Below are 24,977 nucleotides of genomic sequence, written 5' to 3'. Positions count from 1 at the left end.
AGCTGGACAGACATGAAACACCTTCATTGAGGAATGGAAGCACTGCCTACCATGGAAAAGCCTCAAAATAAAATGTATTTAAGCATTCACCTTTACAGTTTTAACTGCTTCAGGAATTTGACGTAATCCAAATAATTCGTTATACTCAATCCATAAGTATAATTTTAATTATTGAAAGGAACTTAACAAATTAAGTTGTTTTTAGGGGTATAAGTTGTCCTTAGGAAAAACAGGCTTCTGAATATGCATATATATATATACATATATATATAATTTATTTTTATGTTAGATGCATCGGTGTCTTGCCAGCACATTTGTCTGTCTGGGGGTGTCAGGTCTCCTGGAAATAGAGGTATAGACAGTTGTGAGCTGCCATGTGGGTGCTGGTTGAGCCCAGGTCCTCTGAAAGAACAGCTAGTGCTCTTAGGTACTGAGCCATCTTTCCAGCCCACATTTAAGTATTGTTATCACACCCCAAAGCCCCTCAGAATCAAAGAACCACATCATTCTTTCCTGATCTAGTATTATATCAATAATTACTAGAGAGGAGGTGTGTGAATGAACCAGAACTATGGAGTTCTATACAGATCAAAAAGCTTGTTCTTTTTATAAAATATAACCATGGATTTCTCAAAAAAAAATAAATAAATAAAAAGCTAATTCTCTTTCTTTCATTTAAAGCAGTATTTATTATTTTATACAACTTGAATGTGCAAAGAACTTTCAAGAACTCAAAGTACGAAAGGGTGACTTATATCCCAATACTACACTCTATTCTCAATTTCCTTAAGCTTTAAGTGTCTAGAGAATAAAATCTACAAAAGAAATTGTTTTCTTTTAAAAATTGACTTTAGTTGGGCGTTGGTGGTGCCCACCTTCAATCCCAGCACTCAGGAGACAAAGATAGGTGGATCTCGAGACCAGCCTGGTCTACAAAGCAAGTTCCAGGACATCCAGGACTGCACAGAGAAACCGTGTCTCAAAAAACCAAAATATATGATAAATAAATAAAACTTGACTTTAATCGGGTGTGCTGGCTCACAAGCATAATCCCAACACTCAGCAAGCTGAGCAGGAGGATGGTGGTGACGTCGTGACTACCTGGGCTGCAGAGTTCCAGATTAGTCTGAGCATGGTGAGAGCCTGCTCCAAAACAAAACAAAACAAAACAAAGTCTCTTAAAAGCCATTCCCACTCTTTCAAATAGTACAGATAAGGATGAGCTTGGTCCTGAGTCTTTAAGGAGACAATAACCAGATACATTGCATTCCAAGAAGGAGGAATACAGAAATGGCTGAGACTGTAAAGGGCTGGAGTTGATCTCAGAGACCGCAAGTTAGGGAAGCCCACACTGTTGAGTGCCTTACAGAGACACAGCATAAACATGAACACAAACGACAAGGGGCTATGCGCGTTCCCTTTGCACTAGGATTTTCTTAACAAAGTCTGGTGTGGTCACAGGAATCATTAACTCTCCACTGGCTTACTGGTCCAGAGCGACTGACCTTTATTCCCATGACCTGATGTTTTTTTCTCGTAATAGTCACAGATGACTCCTGCGTCCTCACTGTGGCGGCAGTTGTGCCTTCCGATGTCTTGTTTGACGCAGTCGGCCAGGGCCTTCTCATTCCCTGTGCACTTCACATTGTCCATGTGGATGGGGCCTTTTCCTTCCCCAAAATAAGCCATGGTCCTCGCCCTGGCCGGACCCCTGGAAACAGAGCGTTCTTCAGACACGGAAGGTCAGCCAGCCAAGCATCTGGCCGATTTCAGCACACACCAGCTCAACTCTGCCTCAGGTCTGAATATTGAGATTAGTTTGGGCGTGAACTGAAAATCACTTTTTGTGACTCAAAACACTGAACACTGTTCACTGGCCCAGGCCTTTGGTATGTTATGGAATCTACTGCCTCTAATTTAGCTTCGACTTAGAAAGTCACGCACAATAGAATGTCAAAAATAAAGTCACCCCCAAGCTTTCCCTCTTTACTTTCACAGTGCCAAGAAAAATGTGGGATTAAATAATAGCCAGAGACCTAGAGACCAATTCTTTCACTCTCTTTTGAAGCAAAAGTACAATTCTTAACACAGAAAAAGCAGGGAATTGTGTAAGGAAGGCTTATTTTGGAATATTTCCTTTTTGTTATTTTTACATTACTTTCTGAGGATATGCAATCTAAAAACTTTGTTGAAGAAGAGAACTAAAAATTCCATATTTAATTCAATTTCTAATAAGTTATTGAACACAGTCATGGAAGGAAAAGCCATTAAAGTTAGAATCAGGAAAACAGTCCTTAACATATCACACTAGAAAAAAAGTATTAAGAAAAGATAAAAATAAGATAAAAAGACTGATCCACTTTCCTAAAAACCACACTAAGGAAAGTAAGAAGATAAATCAGAAAGCTGGTGCTTGTAATAAACATTTATAAACCTATTTATTGGCAAATGCTTTTCTAAAGAAAACACATCATACAAAGAAATCTTAAAATTTACACAAAATTTTAAAAATCCAATAACAAATAAAATCAGTCTAGATGACAAATAAAATCATCTCAATAAAAATAGATGTCATACACTACACTTTATATAAAAGAAAATATTGATGGCCAGTAGACAAATGGCCATGCATTTGATTGCACTGGGAATTAGGGATGGGGTAAACTCTAGCTATTCATAACTTTCAAGCATGCTACTAAGTGTGTAAATTAGTGTAGCCACACAGGAAAGCAGCCTTACTGCCCTGGAAAAACTTGAGTCGACATGCTAGCGGTTATATTCCTGAGTATACTCATTAAAAGCTATCTTGAAGAAGTTCCTGTAAAGGCATCTGGGCTCTGTCTCCTGAGCTAGCCCTTTCTCCATGTAGTCCACTGCACAGCCATTGAGCTGTATGCTTTCCACCATCGAGAAGGTGCTCACTTGAGAGATTCCTCAAACTTCCAATTTTTTGAGAACTGTGAGTTGGACAAACTTCATTCTTTATAAACTACTCAGCCTGTGCTTTTCAGTTATAGCAATGGAAAATCCACCGCTTCTACAAATACATGTGCAGGGTCAGTACAATAGAGAGGTAAGTTGTGTATTTATGGAATCTAATATTACAGAGCAAAATGGGTTGATCTAACTAATCACAGCCTCTTGTGTAAGGAGATCTCTCAAAAGCAATACAGAAACAAGGCAAATACCTGAAAATCCTAAAGCAGGAGAGCTGACTTTCAAAATCAGAAAAAAAAGCAGTAAGATTACACAAAATTGGGGAGTTTTACTTTGGGTACTGGAATAAGAAGAGTGTGACTAGCATATTGGGCTCTTAAAGCTACAGGAGCGCTCTGTATGTATAAACACATGCATACATATATGTAATGTGAAAGGAGAGAATTTAAAATGAAGTAACAGGAGGAACATAATACACACACACACACACACACACACACACACACACACACACACACACGCAGGAGGAATAATACAAAGCACCGAGGAGATCGCACAAAAAGACAAGTAGTTACAAGCATGACACCTGACAGGAGAGACGGCTGCCTCAGCTCCATCTGCACTTGCTCTGTTTGCAGCTTGATTCCCGTGAGCAGTGAGCACTGGCTGTTGCTTCAGTGAGTGAGGATGCAGTACTGAAGCCTAAGTTACAGGCAAAGCTGAACTAATGCCTGTGGTGAGGACAGCCGTGTACTGGATAGTCAGCCTTGGGCTGTTTCTCTATCACAGAAACACTGCATTTGTGATGTTTCGTATTATATATTTCTTGGGAAACTATAGTAAATACAGCTAGACTGCTTACTGCTTCTTTATAATTCCAAATCATGCTGTCGATAACTAGGAACTTTTTACATAAAAGAAACTCACTAGAATAAACCTAAACATACGAGTCAGAGAAACCATCCCCAAGTACCATCCCAGAGAACTCCGTCTTCCTTACTTATAGCCAAGCTGCCGGCAAATCACAGCTGCATGCTTGTCGGTCCATCCATCATCGCAGATCGTTCCCCATTGGCCACTGACAAAAACCTCCACTCGTCCTTCTCTCTTATTCTCTCCGTCCATTAGTCTGATAGGAAAACCTAAGTCATGGTTTAAATATATTAAAAAAGCCAAACAAGCAGCCAGGTTATGTCAAAGCATAAAAACCTTACAAAGTACAATTTTAAAAATCAGATATAAAATCACCTACTAATCCTTCCTTTGGAGAGGGAGATGAAATACCAGAAATATCCTGTATCCACTTCTGCTCTCTTTATTAAAGCCCTGCAATCATTGGGTTCATCTTGCTCAACTTTCTGTTCCTGGCATTTGAAAATGTCTCATATGCAGAAGACAAGAATGTGTATGTATGTATGTATGTATGTATGTATGTATGGATGGATGGATGGATGGATGGATGGATATATGGCACTCTAAAATCATGAGCTAGCCATTTTTTTATTACAACTAACTTCTAAATAGTAATAGGGTATTAATGGAGTTCTTTTGTTTTAGGTCACTTTGTAACTCACGAACATAGATGAAATATATACTTCCAAATTGGAATTTTTAGGAAGGTATAAACATTGACATACATGGGTAACAAAGTTGATCAGCCAGCTAGAAAGGGTGCCATGGAGGAAGTCAGCTATCGGAAAAATTCTAAAACCTTCTCAACTATTTATTTCAAAGGACTTAAATCTCAAAACATATTAATATTTAAAAACCAAGAAACCTATTTCTCAATTAAGGTTGAAGTTACACAAACGATAGAATGTCACATCTCTGTCCTCCACAATATATAGATAGGAAGGAAGATACAGATATAGACAATATGGAGACCGTCGTAGGTTGATGGATGGTGGCACTCAGAGTCTTTACGGAGATTCACTCTTCAGGATAGAAAGGTACATCCATGAAGCCCCATCCTGGGTCTATACAGTGGTGTCCTCATGGAAAAGAAGACGGACTTAGAGTTTAAAAAAAGAAAAGGCACTATGCAAATAGGCACTGAGAGAAGAACTGCCATCTACAAGTCAAGGAACCAGGAGAATCTGTATTCTTTCCAGTCCCTGCTTCAGAATTCCCTCCCGAGGAGCCAAGCTCACTGGACCCTGGGTTTCAGTGTCTTACTTCTAGACTGTGAGAAATTAAATGTCTGTGTTGACACCACTGCATGGATGGACTTCACAGCAAAGGAGCAGATGGATACATACAGCTCTGATTGCCTAGTTCCTGGGTGGGTCCTCTAGCTTCAGGAGAACTTACTAGTTACTGAAAACTTAAGGGTAAAAATGATCAGAACAACCAAGGAGGTGGGATCCGGGACCTGATGACCAAAATATCATTTAATATATACATATGGGATTTATGGCATTATGAATGGACATTTGTTACCTAAAAATCTTTGTTGACAAGACGAACATATTTTATTTTTCTTCCTCAAAATCCCAAAATCTACCTCCCTGAAAAAAAAAAACATGTGGTACTGTTTAAAGCTCACATACTGAGACTCACATACTGGGGCAAAAAAAAAATTGTGAAGTCATTTGGGTGTGTCCTAATGCAGTGTAATCTGTGTCCTAATAAAGACAGAAAAAAATGATAATTTTTAGTTCTCTATCCTTCCTTGTGGTATCCAGAATGATTCAACCCTTAACTTAAATCCTCGGTCAGACTTACTTCATGAGACAGAAGAGAGAATCACACGGTAGAGTCAAAACCAGCGAATGTTTAAGTGAATATTCTATGCACTTCTAGCTAGTAGCGTTCAAGCTGTGGCAAGTTTTAGCTATGTATGAAACAGAACATTTGTTGCTTTATATTTCTTATTAGTGTGTCTGAAATTTTACTGTTCTTCACAAGAGGTTTAAAGAAAACCAAACAACGCTTTCCCCAATGACACAATTTAAACTGGAGAAATTTTTTAAGATTCTTATTTTTTTTTCAATTTTTACATTTTTAAATCTTTGTTTTAATGTTAGGGAAATATATCTACATGGAATTAGATCTCCATGATCTATCTCAATAGTTTTAGGAAAATGTCATCTATTCTCTTTTTATTTAATTTGTTCTTATGTGGATGGATGTATTCCTTATAAATATGTCTGTGCATGCCTGGTTCTTACAGAGGCCGAAGGCAGGGCCGGGATCACCTGAGACCGGACTCACAGATAGTGGTGAGCTGATGTGATTTCTTAGAACGAAAAATCAGACCTCAGAAATAACAGTCAGTGCTCTGGCCAGCTCTCCAGCCCTAAATTTCTATAAACTCTAAAAGAAATGACAAACCATATTTTATTTTTTAATCGTGTGTGTGTGTGTGTGTGTGTGTGTGTGTGTGTGTGTGTGTGTGTGTGTGTGTGTGTGTAAATGTCTCTGGGATCCACTCCCAGGACCATGATTGTCAAGGTAGATAGACAACCTAAAGGAGTTGTTTCTCTCCTTCTATCATATAAATTCTTGGAATTGAATTATAAACATTTTTTTTAACTGAGCAATCTAGACGTTTAATGAAAAACAAATCCAGAATTAGACATGTAATGGTAGTTGAGAATTTGAAAAGTTATTTTTCTTGGGAAACAGACCTTTTGACAGTAAAGTCAAGGGTGGAATGGGTTTCACATTCTAGACTGGTTGGGAGAGCCGAGTGAACATCTGTGACCTCGGGAGCAGCATCCTGTCCTTACCTGGGGAAAGCCTATGACCATCACTGTCAGGGTAGCAGGTGAGGCCCACATCTTCCCTATGGCTGCAGTCATGCCTTCCCCACTGTCTCCTGGAACACTGAATGAAGCTGGCTTCTTTTCCTGAGCAGCTGACGTCATCCAGCCATATGGGCCTGCTGCTGCCTTCAAAGTGGTTCACAGAGGACTGTTTGCCATATCTGTGGCAATGAAATGAATGCTGTTAGCAGAACTGCTGTCCCATGCATTGAGGGGCCAGTAAAAACAACCTAATTTTGTATTGTGACTTCAGAGGGTAAGAATCTGACCTTTCTCTGGCCTTGGAGACCCGACTGCGCTTGCTTTGCTGTGCATTTGAATTATCTTAACATCCTTTGGTTAACTTGATGAGTAACTAACCCGTAATTCATTCTCGTGTTTTGATTACAGTTTAACCCACCAGCCAGAGAGCGTGCAAAGAGATAAACCTCAAATTCCTCACCATGGAATAACTCTGTGAAGTAGACAGAGAAGACAACCGGTTTGGGTCTCTGCTAAAAACTATCTGAGGTGGTCCGAGTTCCTCAGCTTCCCTCTGGCTCTCCAGAGTCCTTCTCCAAGAGGGAGTCTTAAGTCAGTGACTGCCCACAGTCAGGACCCAATCCTGGACTAAAATTTGGCTGCTGGCCCACCAAAATAAGAATGGCGATGGTGTTCTTTTCATAAGGTTATGTAAGCTTAATGCACAAACTTTTTTATGACACCGCGTGCCAATTGACTTTATTACTTCTATTGGGTATTGCAGTAAGTGGCGAGCTGTGAAATAGCAGATATGTGTACAACTGAAAAGCTGGCAGTTGGCTTAACTGCATTCATTTTCACCCTTCTCTCAGTATTTCGGTCATTCTTTAAGAATCATGGCGGGTATCCCTAAGCTTAAAGATCTTCAAAGTGCCTTCAATTCTCAGTCTGTGAAATCCACCTCTCAGTCAGAAATCTTGGGCAGCCCCTCCCCTCACTCGATACCTTCATTACCTCTCTACTAAGGACGTGAAGACAAAGTTTCCATCTGCCATGAATTTTCCTAATAGTTCTACTGTGCAACCATTACATTTTTCTAACTAGATAAAGCATTTAATAAGTCATGGCAACAGTTTTTAAAGTTATTTTAAGGCCATCTGTCTAACTAATCGAGTTTGGTTTTGGTTTTGTTTTTTCACAAAACCCAATGAACTTAAATTGCATATCGCCATTACTTTGGACTTAAAGCATTCTCCCAGACAATGCATTAACCCTATTTCTCTCTGTCTAATTCAGCCACAAAACATAGAACAGGAAGTTTTGTTAGCTCAGGTCTGCATTTATACAAAGAAACCAAGGTCACTCTTCTTCATTCTAAGTGAATCATTGCTTTCGGGACTTCCTCTGTAACTTTAATATGGTGCACGCTCGCTCACACTGACACTCGGATGAGAACATTTTAGTACCCCTAAGTCCAGATAATTTATTCAGGAGAGGAAATAGCATGGATCTCTAAAACTAAAGTACAAACTAAATGTAAACTAAAATATAAAATAGGGAGGAAAAATGTAGTGTTATTTGATTGTTTTCACTAATGAGAAAAAAAATTGTGAAAATTAATTCCCATATCTGAGACTAAATTGTCAGTGTAACATACTCATTCAATACAACATGGCGTATGCTAAGAAGTTCTTATTAATTAAATGGCCATATGTATTTAGCAACTATACCCTTTGACCTAATAATTTCAATGACTGCTGTCTGCCCAAAATTATAAATGTCAGTGAATTTGTACATTTGTGTCTTCATGAAATCATTGTTTATGACTAAACTGAAAGTTACTCTTACCCTAGAAAATTAACCTGAATATAATTTAATCATGGTGTGAGAATTACATCAAAACCTGTGGCTCTGTACCACTATAAAACTAAAGCAAGTGTCTATAAAATGACAGATTTAATATGATGATTGATACAGAATTACACACATGACCTGTAAGAATGGGAAGTTTCTTTTTCAAACTTTCTTTTTAAAATACAAATTTAAACATAGCTCTATCCCGCTTGGAAGCTATATAATCGAATAGTGAATGTTTGCAACTAACTGTATTTCAAGATGACAATAGTTAATTTCACCAACTTTTAAAATAATCACAGAAATATGAAACACAAGCATGAAGGGGCATCCATGGGCTTCATTTGAATATTTACCTCAAGGACAAGGTTTCCAGTTACTTAAATCAACTTAAGTCTTTACACTGGAATGTATTATGTATGTATCATGACACACAGCCCAAAGTGTGGCACTCGGATTGCAAGTAGGCAAGGTCAAAGGCTAGTTCTAAAGGCTGTCTCGTGACAAGAGGGCTGTTCTTTTCCAACAAAAGTGCCAATTATCATCATGTTCCAAGAAAGAACCATGTGACACCATAACATTCCTCGATGAAATTGCTGAAATTGTAGACACAATGATGTCAAAACTAATAACACCCAGCAGTGACAGACAATACATCATAATAAAAGCGAGCATTCAGAAGCTTGCCTGAATAGACAACAGAGTGCACGAGAAGTCACTCATAACTTCAAGCAGTCTGCTTGAGAAAAGAGATGTTGGTAGAAAGGTACACGAGATAAATGACAAGAGATGGTTACCGGTATCTTTAAAAATTTCATGTTTGGGGGCTGGAGAGATGGCTTAGCAGTTAAGAGCACTGCACTGACTGCTCTTCCAGAGGTCCTGAGTTCAATTCCCAGCAACCACATGATGGCTCACAACCATCTGTAATGAGATCTGATTCCCTCTTCTGATGTGTCTGAAGAGAGTGACAGTGTACTCACATATATAACATAAATAAATAAATCTTTTTTAAAAACTCATGTTAATAATTCCACATGTAGGTAGATAGGTGAAATAGGTAGGTAAGTAGGTAAGTAGGTAGGTAGGTCAGTAGGTGGGTAGGTGAGTAGGTAGGTAGGTCAGTAGGTCAGTAGGTGGGCATTATTAATATGACAGGCAAATGACAGACTATAGATGATGATGTGACAGATGACAAGCAAATAGACACATGATTGAAAATACATAGATAAGTCATGCTTATCTATTTTTAGAAATTAAAGGTAAGGATTATGCAGAAATTCTGACTTTAAAAATACGTTTTGGCGTTCAATGTCCCCACACCAGTGAGCCTTACTTAAATCCCAGCAGTCGACAAGCCACGTATGTATTCATTTCAGTCCAGCCATCATCACAAACTGTTCCCCACTGTCCCCTATAGTACACCTCCAAGCGACCTTCATGGACACTTTTCCCTCCTGACAGTCTGATGACACCATCTGTGATAAGGAGATAAGGACACAAAGCAAACTAATTGAGAGAGAGAGAGAGAGAGAGAGAGAGAGAGAGAGAGAGAGAGAGAAAGAACGAACCTTTGTTTGACCTGATGCACCTGTATTCAGACCTCCCTCTGAGCTACCTGATAAGCTATCATTGCAACTCTACTCAGTCATGTGAGGTTTTGTATTCTTCCTGAAGATTAACACGTGTGTAGTCATGATATTTGTACTCTATTCTCCAAGCAGAAAATACATTCTGATGTAATTTCTAAGTACATATTTTTATTTTGCTATATGAAATCCTATCCAGAAAATTCCCCATAATTCCACTCCTCTCATCCAAGCACCAGTGGCCATTTTCATTGAAACGGCAAAACATATAGTGACATAGAGAAGGCATTTCAAATGTTCAAGTGCAAATCAGAAGACTGAACTAAGGATGCAGGAAAAGCTACTTTGGGTAAAGAGCCATCGATCTTGTCAGACTCCTGGGGGTGAGAAAAAGCACATCTTGCCTTTGTTCTTTTACTGATAATACAGATTTGAAATTTGAATCTTATTAACTCAGTGAGTAATTATACACGGAGAATTCTACAAAGAGTTTGAGAGCAGGAAGCACAATAAATTTCATTCTCCATGAAGGTAGACTTAAAAGCTATTTCCGCCATCCCCCACCCCACCCCAATCCAAATACCTCTTATGAAGTACAAAAACCAGGGAGTAAAACACGCTTTTCATAGACCTCTGCGATCCACTGAAGCAAAGGGAAGCCTCCTGACACAAAACTATCTGGGGATGAAATTTGATAGTCTGCATCGTATTGTACTGCCTATGTCCTCCTAAGGCACTAATAAGAGTATGTCATCGGAAAAAGGGGGCAATGGTGCCTCAAGGGAATGAAATTCTCTACCTAAATGTCGGTGTAAATTAGACATTTCTAGTATATATAAATGCATTGTATTGCTAATAAAAACAAAAGCATAAATAAAGATGTATAAGTTCAGAATTCTGTAGACACTAATTCTCTTACTTTCCACAAACACAAATATATAAAACTAAAAATAATTTAAAGCATCCTCTTCTGACCTACATGAACAGACATGCGACAATGTGCATTAGTCTAAAATTTGATTACAAAGTTAGCTTGGCCTCTTTATCAGTTTTCTTTAATCAGCAGTCACACCCACACAGTTGAACAGCAGCTACAAACACATTCAGGGAATTGAAATGGATTAAAGATGAAATACACTGGCACCTAATGTCTTGTATGAATCACTGCACATTAAATTGGAGTGTTGGTTACTACATATTGCAGCAAAACAGTTTTGTTGAACTTTAAATAGAAACTTCTAGAAATAAGCAAGTGAATAAATTATATTTTGCAATAAAAAATGTATTTGATTTTATCTTAAGTTTTGATTAAGATCATTATCTGTCTGCTTGTTGACAATATCTGAGTTGGGAAAGGAAGCTAAGGCAATTCCAGTCAGGGGTCAGAAGGTAGCACATTTAGGAAGTGACACCCTTACCTGTCAGAGGAGCACAAGACACTCCGGCATCTTCTTTATGGCCACAGTTATGTTCACCCCAGGAGCTCTTTGGACACTGCTCAATTGACAGCTCATTCCCAGTGCAGCGTACTTCATCCAACAATATTGGGCCAGATCCTTCCCCAAAATGTGCCTGATGCCATGCTTTGGCAATGCCACTGAATAAGCATAAAAACAGATGAATTCTGGATTCAATAATGCAAGGTTCTCCCCTCTGGCAAACACAGTGATTATGCCCACTCCCTAATCTACACCAGAGGTTACTCTTGAGAATCTTTCCTCTCTTTGGTCCACCACCACATGAGTTTTGGGGTTGTTTGTTTGTTTGTTTGGTTGGTTTTCAATTTTTTTATTGGATATTGTTATTTACATTTCAAAAGATTCCCTTCCATAAGCCCCTGCCCCTTCTTCTATGAGGGTGTTCCTGCACCCATCCATCTACCCCTTCCTGCCTCCCCACCCTGATATTAATTGACTCTGGGGGGTCCAGCCTTGACAGGACCAAGAGCTTCTCCTCCCGTTGGTGCCCCACAGGGCCATACTGTGCTACATATGCAGCTGGAGCCATGGGTCTGTCCATGTGTACTCTTTGGATGGTGGTTTAGTCCCTGGGAGTTCTGGTTGGTTGGTATTGTTGTTCTTATGGGATTTAAAAGTCCTTCAGCTCCTTCAATCCTTTAAAATGCTTGGCATTTCTCAACCTTTATCCTCCCTCTTGCAGTAGTAACATAATCTCAGTGTTTTAAATAGTACAGTACTGACTTCCCAAAAGAAACACCACATTTCCAAGTCTGTTTATAACATAACATAAACACCATTTTAACAATGCTTAAGTATGTTAAGTCACTCTTGTTGCTGTACACCTCTCTATACCATCTGGCTGCAGACGTTTTTCGTTATCTCAAAATAAAACTTTGCCATTAAGTTTTTAATGGTACTATTTAGACAGAGACTACTGTGGATCATTTGAAGGCAATAATCTATCTCCTTCGTACTGCACATAGAGCAAAGTTAATGGCTGGGGCTGGAGAAGCTACACTGGCTCAAGTTGTGTCCCCTCCATGCACACACATTTAGGAGACAAGGTCTCAAGCCATAGCCCAGACTACTCTAAAACCGTCTATGTAGTCCAGGATAGCCTTAAGCTCACAGTAACCATTCTGTCTCAGGCTCTGGAGTGCTGGATTGGAAGCATGAGCACTGTGTCCATCAAGATGCTCTAGTAAGGGCCCAGAAGTGGAAGCGGGAAAGAACTAGAGGTCCCGATGATGGTGGACCCATTAAGCTATACTTGGCTGGCTGCCTCTGCTCTCTTCTCTAAGAGTCAATTAAGTGCAGGATTAAATTTGTTTAAGCTCCTGTTATTCAGTCAAGTCTATTTCTGACAGAAACAGTGTCACACAAGTTTACTCATAACAAATTTCTCCTACCATTTCAAATGTGGCCTTGATTCAGAGAAGATGGCCATCACCTGCTGAAATGACTGATGTTAGAGATGGCGTTTCAGCCCCTGCAGCCTTTACCCTTGGACTTTAACCTTTGTATCCTCAGCTCTTCATTGATATCCTGCCTATTCCCTTACTCACTATGTTATAACCACTTTGAGTATTACAACAAAAACATACTAAAAAAATGTTCATTAAGTGATACAATAGACATTGCAATGATGGTAAAATCTTATGCAGGCAACTTCATGGTTACAGATCGTATTCATTTTTATTAGGAATTATAGAGGTTGTAGGGGTCTCAAAAGTAGTTCTGTTGAAAACAACACTTAAAAGTAAGCTCCTTTTAAAATAAGATCAATATAAACACATACGGCATAATTGCCCCATTATGGCCTGACTAAGTCTAGAAACATTTCAGAGGGTACCGAAGGGATGGATTGAGGAATGCCTACTGGGGAGGGGCTTTACCTCCTTCTCTGAACTTAACAACTTGTCCCAACAAATAAAAACCAGAATCCATTGAACAGATGTAAAGGAAAATCCAACAATGATAGCCTAATGTGAATGGTATTGGCAAAATGAGTTAACTTATGAATGACTTTGCTTTGAGTTCTCTGCCTGAGATTTATGACTCCTTGTTTAGAAGGATTCAGAATGGGACAGAAGCCCTAGCTAATGACTCCAGATCAGATAACAACAAATGAAAACCCAGAGACCCAATCCTGAATGGCACCTATTGCCCTGCTACCATTCCACTAAGAGGGATTTTTACAAGTTCTGAATGGTCAATGGGAAGGGGAAGATTGAAACAATAATGTAATGGGTACTATGTAACATCAACTGAAATCCAACTGTTCTTATACAAAAGTAAAGCTGTGTTGAGGCCAAACCATGTTTGTGCCTAAGACAGTGCTGGCACAGTGACATAGCTGAGTGACCACAAAGTCTAAAGTATTTGCATCCACTTTAGGATGGTTTGCATGAGAGATGTGCTTCACAGGCTCACGTTCTAGAACGTTTGGTGGTGCTGTGTGGGGAGACACAGAACCTTTAGTAAATGGAGCCTCACTAGAGGGAGTACATTACCACTTTGGGGGCTTTAAGGTTTTATAGTTTATCTCCACTTCCTGTTCTTTCTCTCAGCTCCCTGTGTAGGATGCACATGTATTTGGCCAGCTTCTGGCTGTCAGGAAGCCTGCACCACCCTGTTTTCCTGAATACTGACATGACTTCCCCACCCTAATAGATTTTCTCACTCTGGAACTGCAGTCTAACTCTCTCCCAACTGAGCTATTTCGGCGGCCGTTCACTCCTGGAACTATAAGCAAAAATAACCCTCTTTCTCTGCTAGTTGATTTTCATGGTGATAATTTATCACAGCAACAACAAAAAATAAACCAAATCATGCCCCTTTACAAGAGAGGGATTGATAAAAGCAAGCACAGAATGTGATGCAGGGAGAAACAATGCTACTCAAGAGAATGAGCTCTGACTAGGTAACTGTGCAGGTCCTGGGGAAATCAGACTGAGGGAAAGGCAAATTAACCTCCTCCATAGAGCTTTGCACCAAGAAAAGATGTCAAGGAAAAATTTCAGTCTGTTCAATTCACTGACTATAATAAGGCTATACGAAACCAAACCTTCAGGGGATGATGTAAAATTTGATCCCAAACTCCTAACAGAAACAAAATTAAATTAAATCCAGCTGGTTTAAAGATGGGGGGGGGGATGGAGAGGAGTGGGGGAGTGAAAGAAGTGTGTGTGTGTGTGTGTGTGTGTGTGTGAGAGAGAGAGAGAGAGAGAGAGAGAGAGAGAGAGAGGAAGAAGGAGGAGGGGAGAAGGAGGAGAGGAGGAGGAGGGGAGGAAGAGGAGAGGAGGAGGAGGAGGGGAGGAGGAGGAGAGGAGGAGGAGAGGAGGAGGAGGAGGAGGAGAGGAGGAGGAGGAGAGGAGGAGAGGAGGAGGGGAGGAGGAGGAGAGGAGGAGGAGGAGGAGAGGAGGAGGAGGAGAGGAGGAGGAAGAGGAGAGGAGGAGAGGAGGAGGGGAGGAGGAGGAGAGGAGGAGGAGGAGGAGGAGGAGAGGAGGAGGAGGAGGAGAGGAGGAGGAGGAAAAAGATACTAAGCTAAAATAATAGGAGTTTATAACCTTGGATATAAGAGATGTCTTCCTCAACAAGACAGGAAATCCAGAAGGCAGAAAAATGAAGTTTAAAAAGGTTAAATCTGAGTACATACAAATTGGAAACTACCACATAATCATTCACAGGCAAAGTGAATTCTTTAGAACAAATATTTGCAATACATAACAGCAACCAAACCAATTCTCAGTAATTGCTAAGGATAGGAATCTTATTAGATTTTATTGAATAAGAAAACAACCAATTTAAAAAATAATCGGGTAACGGGATGGATTAAAGTGGAGAAAGAATTACCTGTGGCCACTGGTTCAAGATGTTCAAGATTGTGATTGGTCAAATTCAAGCAAACACGTTCTTTTTTTTTTTTTTTTTTTTTTTTTTCCGGAGCTGGGGACTGAACCCAGGGCCTTGCACTTGCTAGGCAAGCGCTTTACCACTGAGCTAAATCCCCAACCCCCAAGCAAACACGTTCTTGTAAAGCATTCTCACCTGCACATTTTTTTTTCACAGATTTAAGGGATTAATACTGTTTGAATGCAAAACTTTGGCAAAGGCTTTCTGCCCCCAAGGAAAAGATCACAAAGACTGGTGTCACCAATTGACTGGTAATGAGCTCATATTCTGGGGTGGAATAACTGAACTGTGTTGCATTCCAAACGCTAAGTTATTGCACAGCACAGTTTCTCAGATAAAAGCACGAGCCTTGATGCTTGCCGTGGGCCTGCCTCACATACTTGACGAAGAATCCAGTACCAGGGAGTGGCAATTCCAAATCATGACCCTAAAGAAGCTACTTATGCCAAAGTATGTCTAAAGCACCAAGGTGTATTTTGTTTTCTGTCTTAAATTTATTTTCATATCTTCCACTGAAACAATATCATATTATAAATGTCTCAAAAATATCTAATTAAAATAATGGATCATGGGAGTTGGGAATTTAGCTCGGTGGTAGAGTGCTTGCCTAGCAAGCGCAAGACCCTGGGTTTGATCCTCAGCTCCAGAAAAAAAAAATAATAATAATGGATCATAAAAACAATAATAAACATGAGAGGGGAAGCACTAACCAGAAAAGTATCATGCAACATTAACTTAATTTTCTAGCCTAATGTTTGCATTTATTAAAACCAGGATGACATATGTGCATGTTTATGCATGTATACATACACACACATACACATACACTTTTCCTTCAGTCAGGATTCTCTAGTGACCTGCTGCTGGTTTTCATGAGAAAAAACAAAGCAATGTATGACTTCTCCTAAAGAGATCAGACAGTACTAGGGAAAGAGGCAAAACCCATGAGCTGGGACTTCAGAAAGCTCTACGTGAATTCAGTGAGCCTCTGTGCTCTGTCCTTCCCTTATGGAAATAATTTTCACAGCAGCTTGCCAGTTTTGTGCCGAAACTCCAAGAGTTCACTCCTTTCGTGCCCTGACCACAGAGAAAGCTTATGGGAAACGCTGTCCTGATACAATGCACTGGCTTGTTTCATGTGGAGTCATTTGTCCCAGGTGACAGCAATTCCCAATGAACACTGGCTACTTTCATTCAGAATTCTAACCAATGTGTTCCCTTCATTAACCAAAGTGCATGGACTCACTATAAATAGACAAGACCAAATAAACACCACCACCTGACCCAAACTTGGTCATTATTTGAAGCAGACAAGGTAGGTAGGCCAGAGAAGTATATACTCAGATAAGCATGCACTCTTTAGGTTATGAAAGACTGGCTCTTCGGGGAGGGGAGGGAAAAAAAAAAAGACTGGCTCTTCAACTGCACATACCAGTTTGTGATACTTGTGACCTATAGCTATAGGAACTCACTTTTAATGATCAGTGTCCTGGGTCTATCTGGAAGGCAGTCCCCTCCATCACCAGTGACTCCCCATCTGCAATGATTCCTTCTTTCTTGCCTGGCACTGGTCTATGAGCACTGTGCATATTAACTTATTTAATCTTTCCCTACAACTGCATGATGTTATAACACCAAGTTTACAGATAAGAGAACTGAAGCTGACAGTTAAATAGCTTTCCCAGAATCCTACTGGACTGGCTGGTTTTGTGTGTCAACTTGACACAGCAGGAGTTATCACAGAGAAAGGAGCCTCAGTTGAGGAAATGCTTTCATGAGATCCAGCTGTAAGACATTTTCTCAACCAGTGATCTAGGTGGGAGGAACCAGCCCATTGTGGGTGGTGACATACCTGGGCTGGTAGTCTTGGGTTCTATAAGAGAGCAAGCTGAGCAAGCCAGGGGAAGCAAGCCAGTAAGAAACATCTCTCCATGGCCTCTGCATCAGCTCCTGCTTCCTGCCCTGTGAGTTCCAGTCCTGATTTCCTTTGGTGATGAACAGCAATGTGGAAGTGTAAGCTGAATAAACCCTTTCCTCCCCAACTTGCTTCTTGGTCATGATGTTTGTGCAGGAATAGAAACCCTGACTAAGACATCTACTATGTCGAAACGTCAGCTACCAACAGGCTCTGAACATCGAGTGTGTTAGAGCCTCTTAGGATCTTTTGAATTGATGACAGATGCTATATCTAACACAGTCCAGCCAAAACACCATCACCATCATTTGCTTTCTTTCCTTTTTTCTCTGTTTATTTCAGATCTGTATTTCAGTTCTGCCTTTTAACAGAGTATCGCACGGGTGAGAAGAAAATCCTCTATTGTTGGAGCCCCAAGTCTCAAGACTGTTTCCCTCTAACAAGATAGAAATGCCCAACGAAGGGGACAGAGAACCTATAGAGACCATATCTAGAGCTTAGGCAAGGACCCCAGTTGGAGGATGGGGCCACCCACTCACCTCCAAAGTTTTAACCCAGAATGGAAATATGGAGACAAAGTGTGGAGCAGAGATTGAAGAAAAGGTCATCCAGAGACTGCCCCACCTGGGGACCCATCCCATTTGCAGCCACCAAACCCAGACACTATTGAAGATGCCAAGAAGTGCTTGCTGACAGGAGCCTGATATAGCTGTCTCCTGAGAGGCTCTGCCAGAGCCTGACGAATACAGAGACAGATGCTCACAGTCAACCACAGGCCTGAGCACGGGACCCCAATGGGGGAGTTAGAGAAAGGACTGAAGTAGCTGAAGGGGTTTGCAAGCCCATAGGAAGAACAACAATATCCAGACCCCCCAGAGCTTCCAGAGACTAAACCATCAACCAAAGAGCACACATGGAGGGACCCAGGGCTCCAACAACATTTGTAGCAGAGGATGATCTTGTCTGGCATCAATGGGAGGAGAGGCCCTTGGTCCTGGGAAGACCAAGGTGGGGAGGCAAGAGTGAGTAGAGGGAGGAGCACCCTCATAGAAGCAGGGGGAGGGCAGATGGGATAGGGGTTTTCCAGAGGGGAAACTGGGAAGGGGATAACATTTGAAATGTAAATAAATAAAATATCCAATTAAAAAATTTTTTTTTAAAAAATGTGTGGTTAAAAAAAAAAGGAAAGTGGTTCCTAGTGGGCTTCACTTTCTCATCTGTTAGCAAACTTCCTTCTCTGGGCAATGAATTCCATATGTCTAGAAATTCTTCATTGTAATTTTGTAAGATTTGTTTAATGGACAGGGAAATAAAAAAAGAAAAAAATTAAACAGTAACTTATACAAAATAATTTTATTCTAACTATTTAATATGATTCTATTTGGTCATTTTATAGCTCCCTTGAAGGGGGAAAAACCACTAATGGAAAGAAACATTTAAAATAATTAAATTTCTATGTAAATCATGGAACTTCAGCACAGTGAAATGTGATGTCATGCTAAGCTGTGCTTTTAAAGGTTCCTAAAGCCATGAGGAAATGCTTTTAATACAAGTTCACAGAAGGGAAGTCGAAAATGTCTCCACCTGAATTTCACTGAGTACATACGCGTCCCCAGGTTATCTAATTGGACAGCATCTGCCTGTCTCCCTTTTTTCTCTTCATGGTTCCCACACTCTGAGTTAATCAACTTTAAGCATCTTAAGAACGGTAATTCCTTTTGCATTTAGAAAGCTTTCCAGCTATCAAAATACACAGATGCTATTGAAATATGCGGGTCAGAATGACGGGATCTCACAAGGAAATTATAACTAGCACTCCAGCAACGCACCGGGCAGTTTCCCTTTGCTGCTTCAGCAAAGCAAGCCAAAGTGAGAGGAAATTTGCCTAAGAACAAAGCATGAATAAAGCATGAAATAACTTAGGCTGCCCACTATCAGTCTCGGACCATTAAAAACAATTTCACCCGAAGGTGCTTTGCCTTTCAATGAGCAAGCATGGAGGAAGGGGATTTGCACCACTTGGCCTACTGTTCTCTCAGAGCTCGTATTTAAGTGATACTTTGCAAACCCCCTTCCTGCTATGAATCTGTGTTGCTTGTTGCTTAGGGCTTTCGGGAGGACTTTGCTGACTTGCCGCATAAGCAGTAGGAGGTCTTAGGTCATTAGGGGAAGACTGTGGACAGTGGGTTCTTCCCGGTTATTTCTCCTCACCTCCCAGCCCTGAGGTAAGGAGCTTGTTTTAACATCATCTTTTGTCTCATCACAGGCCCCAGAGCAAAAAGAGGCCAACCAACCAAAGAGTGAAGGCTCGGAAACCACTCCCAGATGTGTGGGAGACAGAGGCAGGAGGATTACAAATTAAAGACGGTCCTGAACTACAAAGTGAGTCCAAGGACTGCCTGGGTAAGTTAGTTTCTTTCTCAAAAAGTTTTAAACGGAGAGAGACAGAGATGAGGATTTGAGCTTAGTGACAGAGCACTTGACTGTCAGGAGTCAGTCTTCAGTCAAGAAAGGAAGTGGTGAGTTAATCCTGAAGAGAGTAAGGCACTACTTAATCTACATTAGCATAGACTTCCTGGTGAGTGTGCTTCTGAATCCTCTCCAGCTTCTAGACTATTTGTCAACAAGGACTTTTTAGGAACTATGTTTACAATGAAAATACATTTTGTCTTCCACCAAAGTAATCACTTGATAACCCCAGTTGTCCTTAACACTCCGTGCATCATTTAAATCTAATATGCATTTTTTTCTAAGTAACAAAATGTTTGTGGCCTTCCTATCTGCCTTGTGGTATAGAGTAATCCTTATTGTAAATATTGAAATCACAAGGGGAGTCCAAGAGATGCCCAAAACAGCATAAGCTGTTTCTATTAACTTTGGTTGCCTCCCAGAACTTGAAGGTAAAACCATGTTACTGAAGACACCACACACATTTGATAGAGGAGGTTGGGGAACTGAGCTGGAACTAACACAGAAGCCCCCTCACCAGGACCAGCTCTTATAGCATCTGAAGGAGCTGTGCAAGCTAACAATGGAGGAAAGCAATCAATATCCTGTCCAAACAAGAGCAATGAGCAGCATGGCAAAATATCCCTAATGATGCAAATCAATAGGTACTTATTTCTTGGGGGTAATGGAGACTCCTGTAATAGGACTTAAGACCTACTGATTAGGAGGGAATACATGTCTGGTTATGTACATCTAGCCAATTACCCATGACGTGTAAGTTCGTGACCCCTAGAGGAAAACCTTTTACTGCCACCTTTCTAAATCAGAAATATTAATTAATAATTTCTAACTGCATTCTAAATCCTTACCCACAGGTAAGTGTAACTCTGACCACTCCTCAATGAAACTTCTCTTTACAGCCGATAAAGATAATCACAGAAATTCACAGCTGGAAGAATGCATAAAACAACTAACTGAGGGGCACCCGACCTCACCTGATACATCTACAGCATGGCTCCCACACCCAAGGCTCAGGGAACATCACAGAAGATGGGCCAGAAAGATTTTAAGAGTCAGAGGACCAGGACGTCTGCTATGAGACCATGTTTTCTAGATGGGGAAGCAATACCCAAGAAATTTCAAAAATGTGGATCTCTGAAGAAGACCAACAGGGTGATAACATCAGTGGTCACGCCAATGTGGATGGGAGAAATCTTATAAGGCTCTGTTCCTAGAGGAAGAGCTACAGACAATTAGTAGCTGCTGAGAAAAGAAGATCCGGTCTTCACCAGAGACAAGCCCACTTGATCTCAAGTAGTCAGTCCTAAACACATATACACATGAGCAGCACTAAATGGACTCACCAGGCTAGAGTTTGTATATACATGTGATGTGTGTGTATATGTTCATGCATAACAATAATAATTTAAACAGAGGTCAGGAACTTGAGAGGGACTTTGGGGGCACAGGAGTTGGAGTGTCGAAAGGAGGTGTGGAAATGATGTAAATAGTGTACCCATGAATTAAAGTCTCAAAAACAAAATTTGTAATTAATCAAAAGTCAATATAACACCAGGCAGTGGTGGTGTATGCATTTAATACCAGCCATTGAGAGGCAGAGGCAGGTGGATCTCTGAGTTCGAGGCCAGCCTGGTCTATAGGGCAGCCAAGGCTACACGAAGAAACCCTGTCTCTGGGAAAACAACATGCCATTGGCATAGTCTTTAAAATGCTGTTTTGGGTAAGGGTATAGATTTCTTCATAGTCAAGATAAAAATCATTTGGCACGTTGTGAACGTAAGTAACGGACAGCTCAGCAAATACAGATTATACAAATTAGAGTGTCTTGAAGATTCAGAATCCAGAGACATCTCTTACGAAACTCCAGACGGTCTGGGTAGAGAAACTGCATAGGAAAAATCTCACCATCAAATTCTCATCTTACTTTTCATGTTCAACATCTTTTAAATCTAACACTCCCTAGTTAGATTGACCCGGGCAGCTTATATATCTTGTATAGTTACTAACCACTTGTACATAACTAACCACTGTAAATTAGAAAACATGTTATGGGGGAGAAAACTGTTAAGAAGAGCTATTTTGTAATAACTTCAAGGTAGGAGGACCACAGGCTTCCAGAAACCAGCAGGTGTTCATGCTGCTATGCTGATGTTTGTCCAGCAGCAACAATTGGAAACTTTAATACTGGCCTTGAAATTGAGACCTAGACAAACAAAAAACGAAATCCTAAAATTTCACTATTTGCTACGGTTTTATTAAAAAGAACTGACTAGCCCTATATCTGACCCACCTAAAGAAGATGATTATAGCAGCCAGCTATACTGCTAGTGATTAAGGTCAAAGTCACTGTTCTAGGATTTCTTATGCTCGCTCATTCCCCACACAGGAACAGGGAAAGTAAAGACGTCACTTCCATGTTCAATTTTAGTCTTGCCATTATGGGATAAAACAAACAAACAAAACAGAGTCAGTCTATGACCAAGACTCCTGGTGAAGAGTTGGTTGGTAACCCGTCATCTGTGACGATGACCAAGCAGAATGCTAGCTCTGAGCTAATTGAGCCATTGTGACTCGTTTCCAATTTCAGGACCTGGAAGAATGGAAGAAGCAAATAAATGACACTAATTCAGAAGATGGGACATTCTCTAGTGTGTCCATTTGAGAAGTCTGAGCAATGAGAACAGCAGAGACTGACATAGATTCTAGAAGATTTCAGGGACATAATGTCTAGCTACACTAAATTATCTTGGACTAAATCCTCCTATGGGCCAACCATCAGTACAGGGAGTGATGACAAACACTTGAATATGATGAGGAATTAGGCTAATTATGATGATGATAATTTGGCTATGTTGGACAAGGTTCTTATTTTTTAATAGATGCATACTCAAGCTTTCAGAGATAAAATTTTAAAATACTTTGATGTAAACACAGAGTTTTGGAAGGGGGGTGGCAGTCAAAAAACAATTCCAAAACAATCTAGAGTAATCAGCCCAAGATTACTAATCCTATCTCAATATCAAAGAATCTGACTGACTACACAAAATGGCATATTCCCTAAGACATTCTCTTCCTAGGGGTCTCTTGCAAAGTGCTAAGTAGAATATATAATCCAGGTAAACTTTTAGCCTTGTTAACCAATGTTAGAAAAGCATAATATTCCTGAATAATTGCAGTACCAAAAGGACTGTGGATGTTGTTTTTCACCCTGATGTTCTCATTAGCCGCTTCATTCCATTCCCTAAATGGGGATTACTTCCTTGGTACATGAATAAACATCCTTTGTTCTCAGAACATAACTAACAAAATAAAAGGAAGTGATCTTCTAAAGTTTAGATAATCTTTGGAAAAGCTAAATTTGAAGTAAGCTAACAATTAGTCATTCAGTGGCTTAGGGGAAAAGACAAATGCGTAGACAATAGCAGTCACCTCTTGTGAGCATCATAAAGGCTACTAATGAAATCAGTAGAATCCTTAGTTCAGACACAGGCAAGCTAGACCTGTAGAATATGTATGTACTCTTAGGAGAGTTTACAGACTAGTACCAAGATCAAAGATAGCCTTTTCTCTATTGGTTTGAGGAAATGTACAATTTAAACATATCTTTGGTGTGTCGAAGTAACCACCCAAAATTAAGAAAATAAAATAAATCAAAAGTAGTTCAAAACAAACCTGAGACCCAGCTGCCTGCAGATGACTTCTGCATCTGCGTCGTCCCATTGGTCATCACAGATGGTTCCCCATTGGCCAGCGTGGTACAGCTCCACTCGACCTTCGTGCCCACTCTTCCCACCAACAAGGCGAATGACAGGCAGCGCGGGGCCTGTGTGATACAAAGTTAAAGGCAACTTCAAGCCACGGCTTTGTACAGAATCCAAGAAGTAGACATGAACAAGTTCCAATCATTTAAGACATAGTTAATTTTCATCAGATTATGATGAAGTCATTAATTTTGTATTTAAATTAATTAACATTGAACATAAATTGAACAACTTCAATGTGTAATTATTCGCCATAGTTCTCATGTCTATGACATATTTGTTTTCAACATGAAATTTCTTTTACATCGGTAGAAATCAATGCAAAGTTACTTCATTGTAGTAATTAGTGACCATTATAGATTAAACCTCCAATTCACTTTGGTGCAGCTCAGTTCATTTTCACGTCCTATGTTAACAACCCCCACAAGTGGCCACATTCCTGCTGCCTCTATCACCATTCCTGGCCTATACACTTGGCCATGACTGCATGCCTCCCACCTTTGTCCTTCTCCCTCAAATCCCACCTCGGTTTCCACCTCAGATTCCTTACTCTTGCTGTTCCTCATGTTTGAAAGGCATATGTCCCTTACACTTGCAGATATCCCCCTGATTTTCATATGACCTGTCTCTCTCCATTAGGTTGTCAATTATCAACATTCCTTCCCATAGGAGGACCTGCCTGTCTGAGCTAAATCAGTATCCTACACAGTTCAGGGTGCAAGCTGTAATCTTAGTTCTCTAGAGGTAGAAGTAGGAGGATTTTCCCAAGCTGAAGGCAAACGTGCTCTAGATAGCGAGTTCTAGACCAACCAGTGCTGCACAGAGAGACTCTGTCTCAAAGTAACAAAAATAAACAAAACAACAAATGCCAGTCTGAGGCTTGCCCTGCTTCACTGACTAACTTTGCCTCTTGGAGGATTATGTTTGTGTAGAATTTCCATCTATTCTTTGTGTGTCAGTTGTCACTTTCCTCTCAATGAAGATGAGGACAGAGACACTACCTCCCTCATCTGTGTATTTATGAACCTGATAGTCGGAAGGCCTGCAACAGGTATTATTTGGCTGACTGAGTTAGCAAATGATATGTAAAACCTAGAAAAGGTATTTCAAACAAGAGAGACTACTTCACCAGACCCATGTTTTCAGTTGTGTGTATAAACAGATATAGCTAACAGGATGCAAAATGGTGCCATGGGTTTCCCAGGTTGCCCTGGGAAAAAGGTTTTGAAACCTTTGAATTAGATGCCAGAAAGTACAGGAAGCTGATGGTTTGACCCTGGCTGAGGAGAGTGAAGGAAGAGATAACTGCACCCTTGGTACCTGGAGGCAAACTCCATCAACTGAGGATA

General features: G+C 40.3%; 1 protein-coding gene across 1 annotated transcript in view; it reads right to left on the bottom strand.

Annotated features, from left to right (window-relative positions):
• Window positions 1-24,977, bottom strand: part of Prss12 (serine protease 12) — a 59,985-nt gene that overhangs the window by 18,577 nt on the left and 16,431 nt on the right. Inside the window, 6 exon segments of the mRNA NM_053504.1 lie at window positions 1,506-1,711; window positions 3,938-4,079; window positions 6,669-6,865; window positions 9,856-9,997; window positions 11,527-11,705; window positions 23,540-23,690. Coding sequence (NP_445956.1) covers window positions 1,506-1,711; window positions 3,938-4,079; window positions 6,669-6,865; window positions 9,856-9,997; window positions 11,527-11,705; window positions 23,540-23,690 — 1,017 coding nt within the window.

This window comes from Rattus norvegicus, chromosome 2 (assembly GCF_036323735.1).
Source record: "Rattus norvegicus strain BN/NHsdMcwi chromosome 2, GRCr8, whole genome shotgun sequence".
Lineage (NCBI taxonomy): Eukaryota > Metazoa > Chordata > Mammalia > Rodentia > Muridae > Rattus > Rattus norvegicus.
This window is presented reverse-complemented; position numbering and strand designations above follow the sequence as displayed.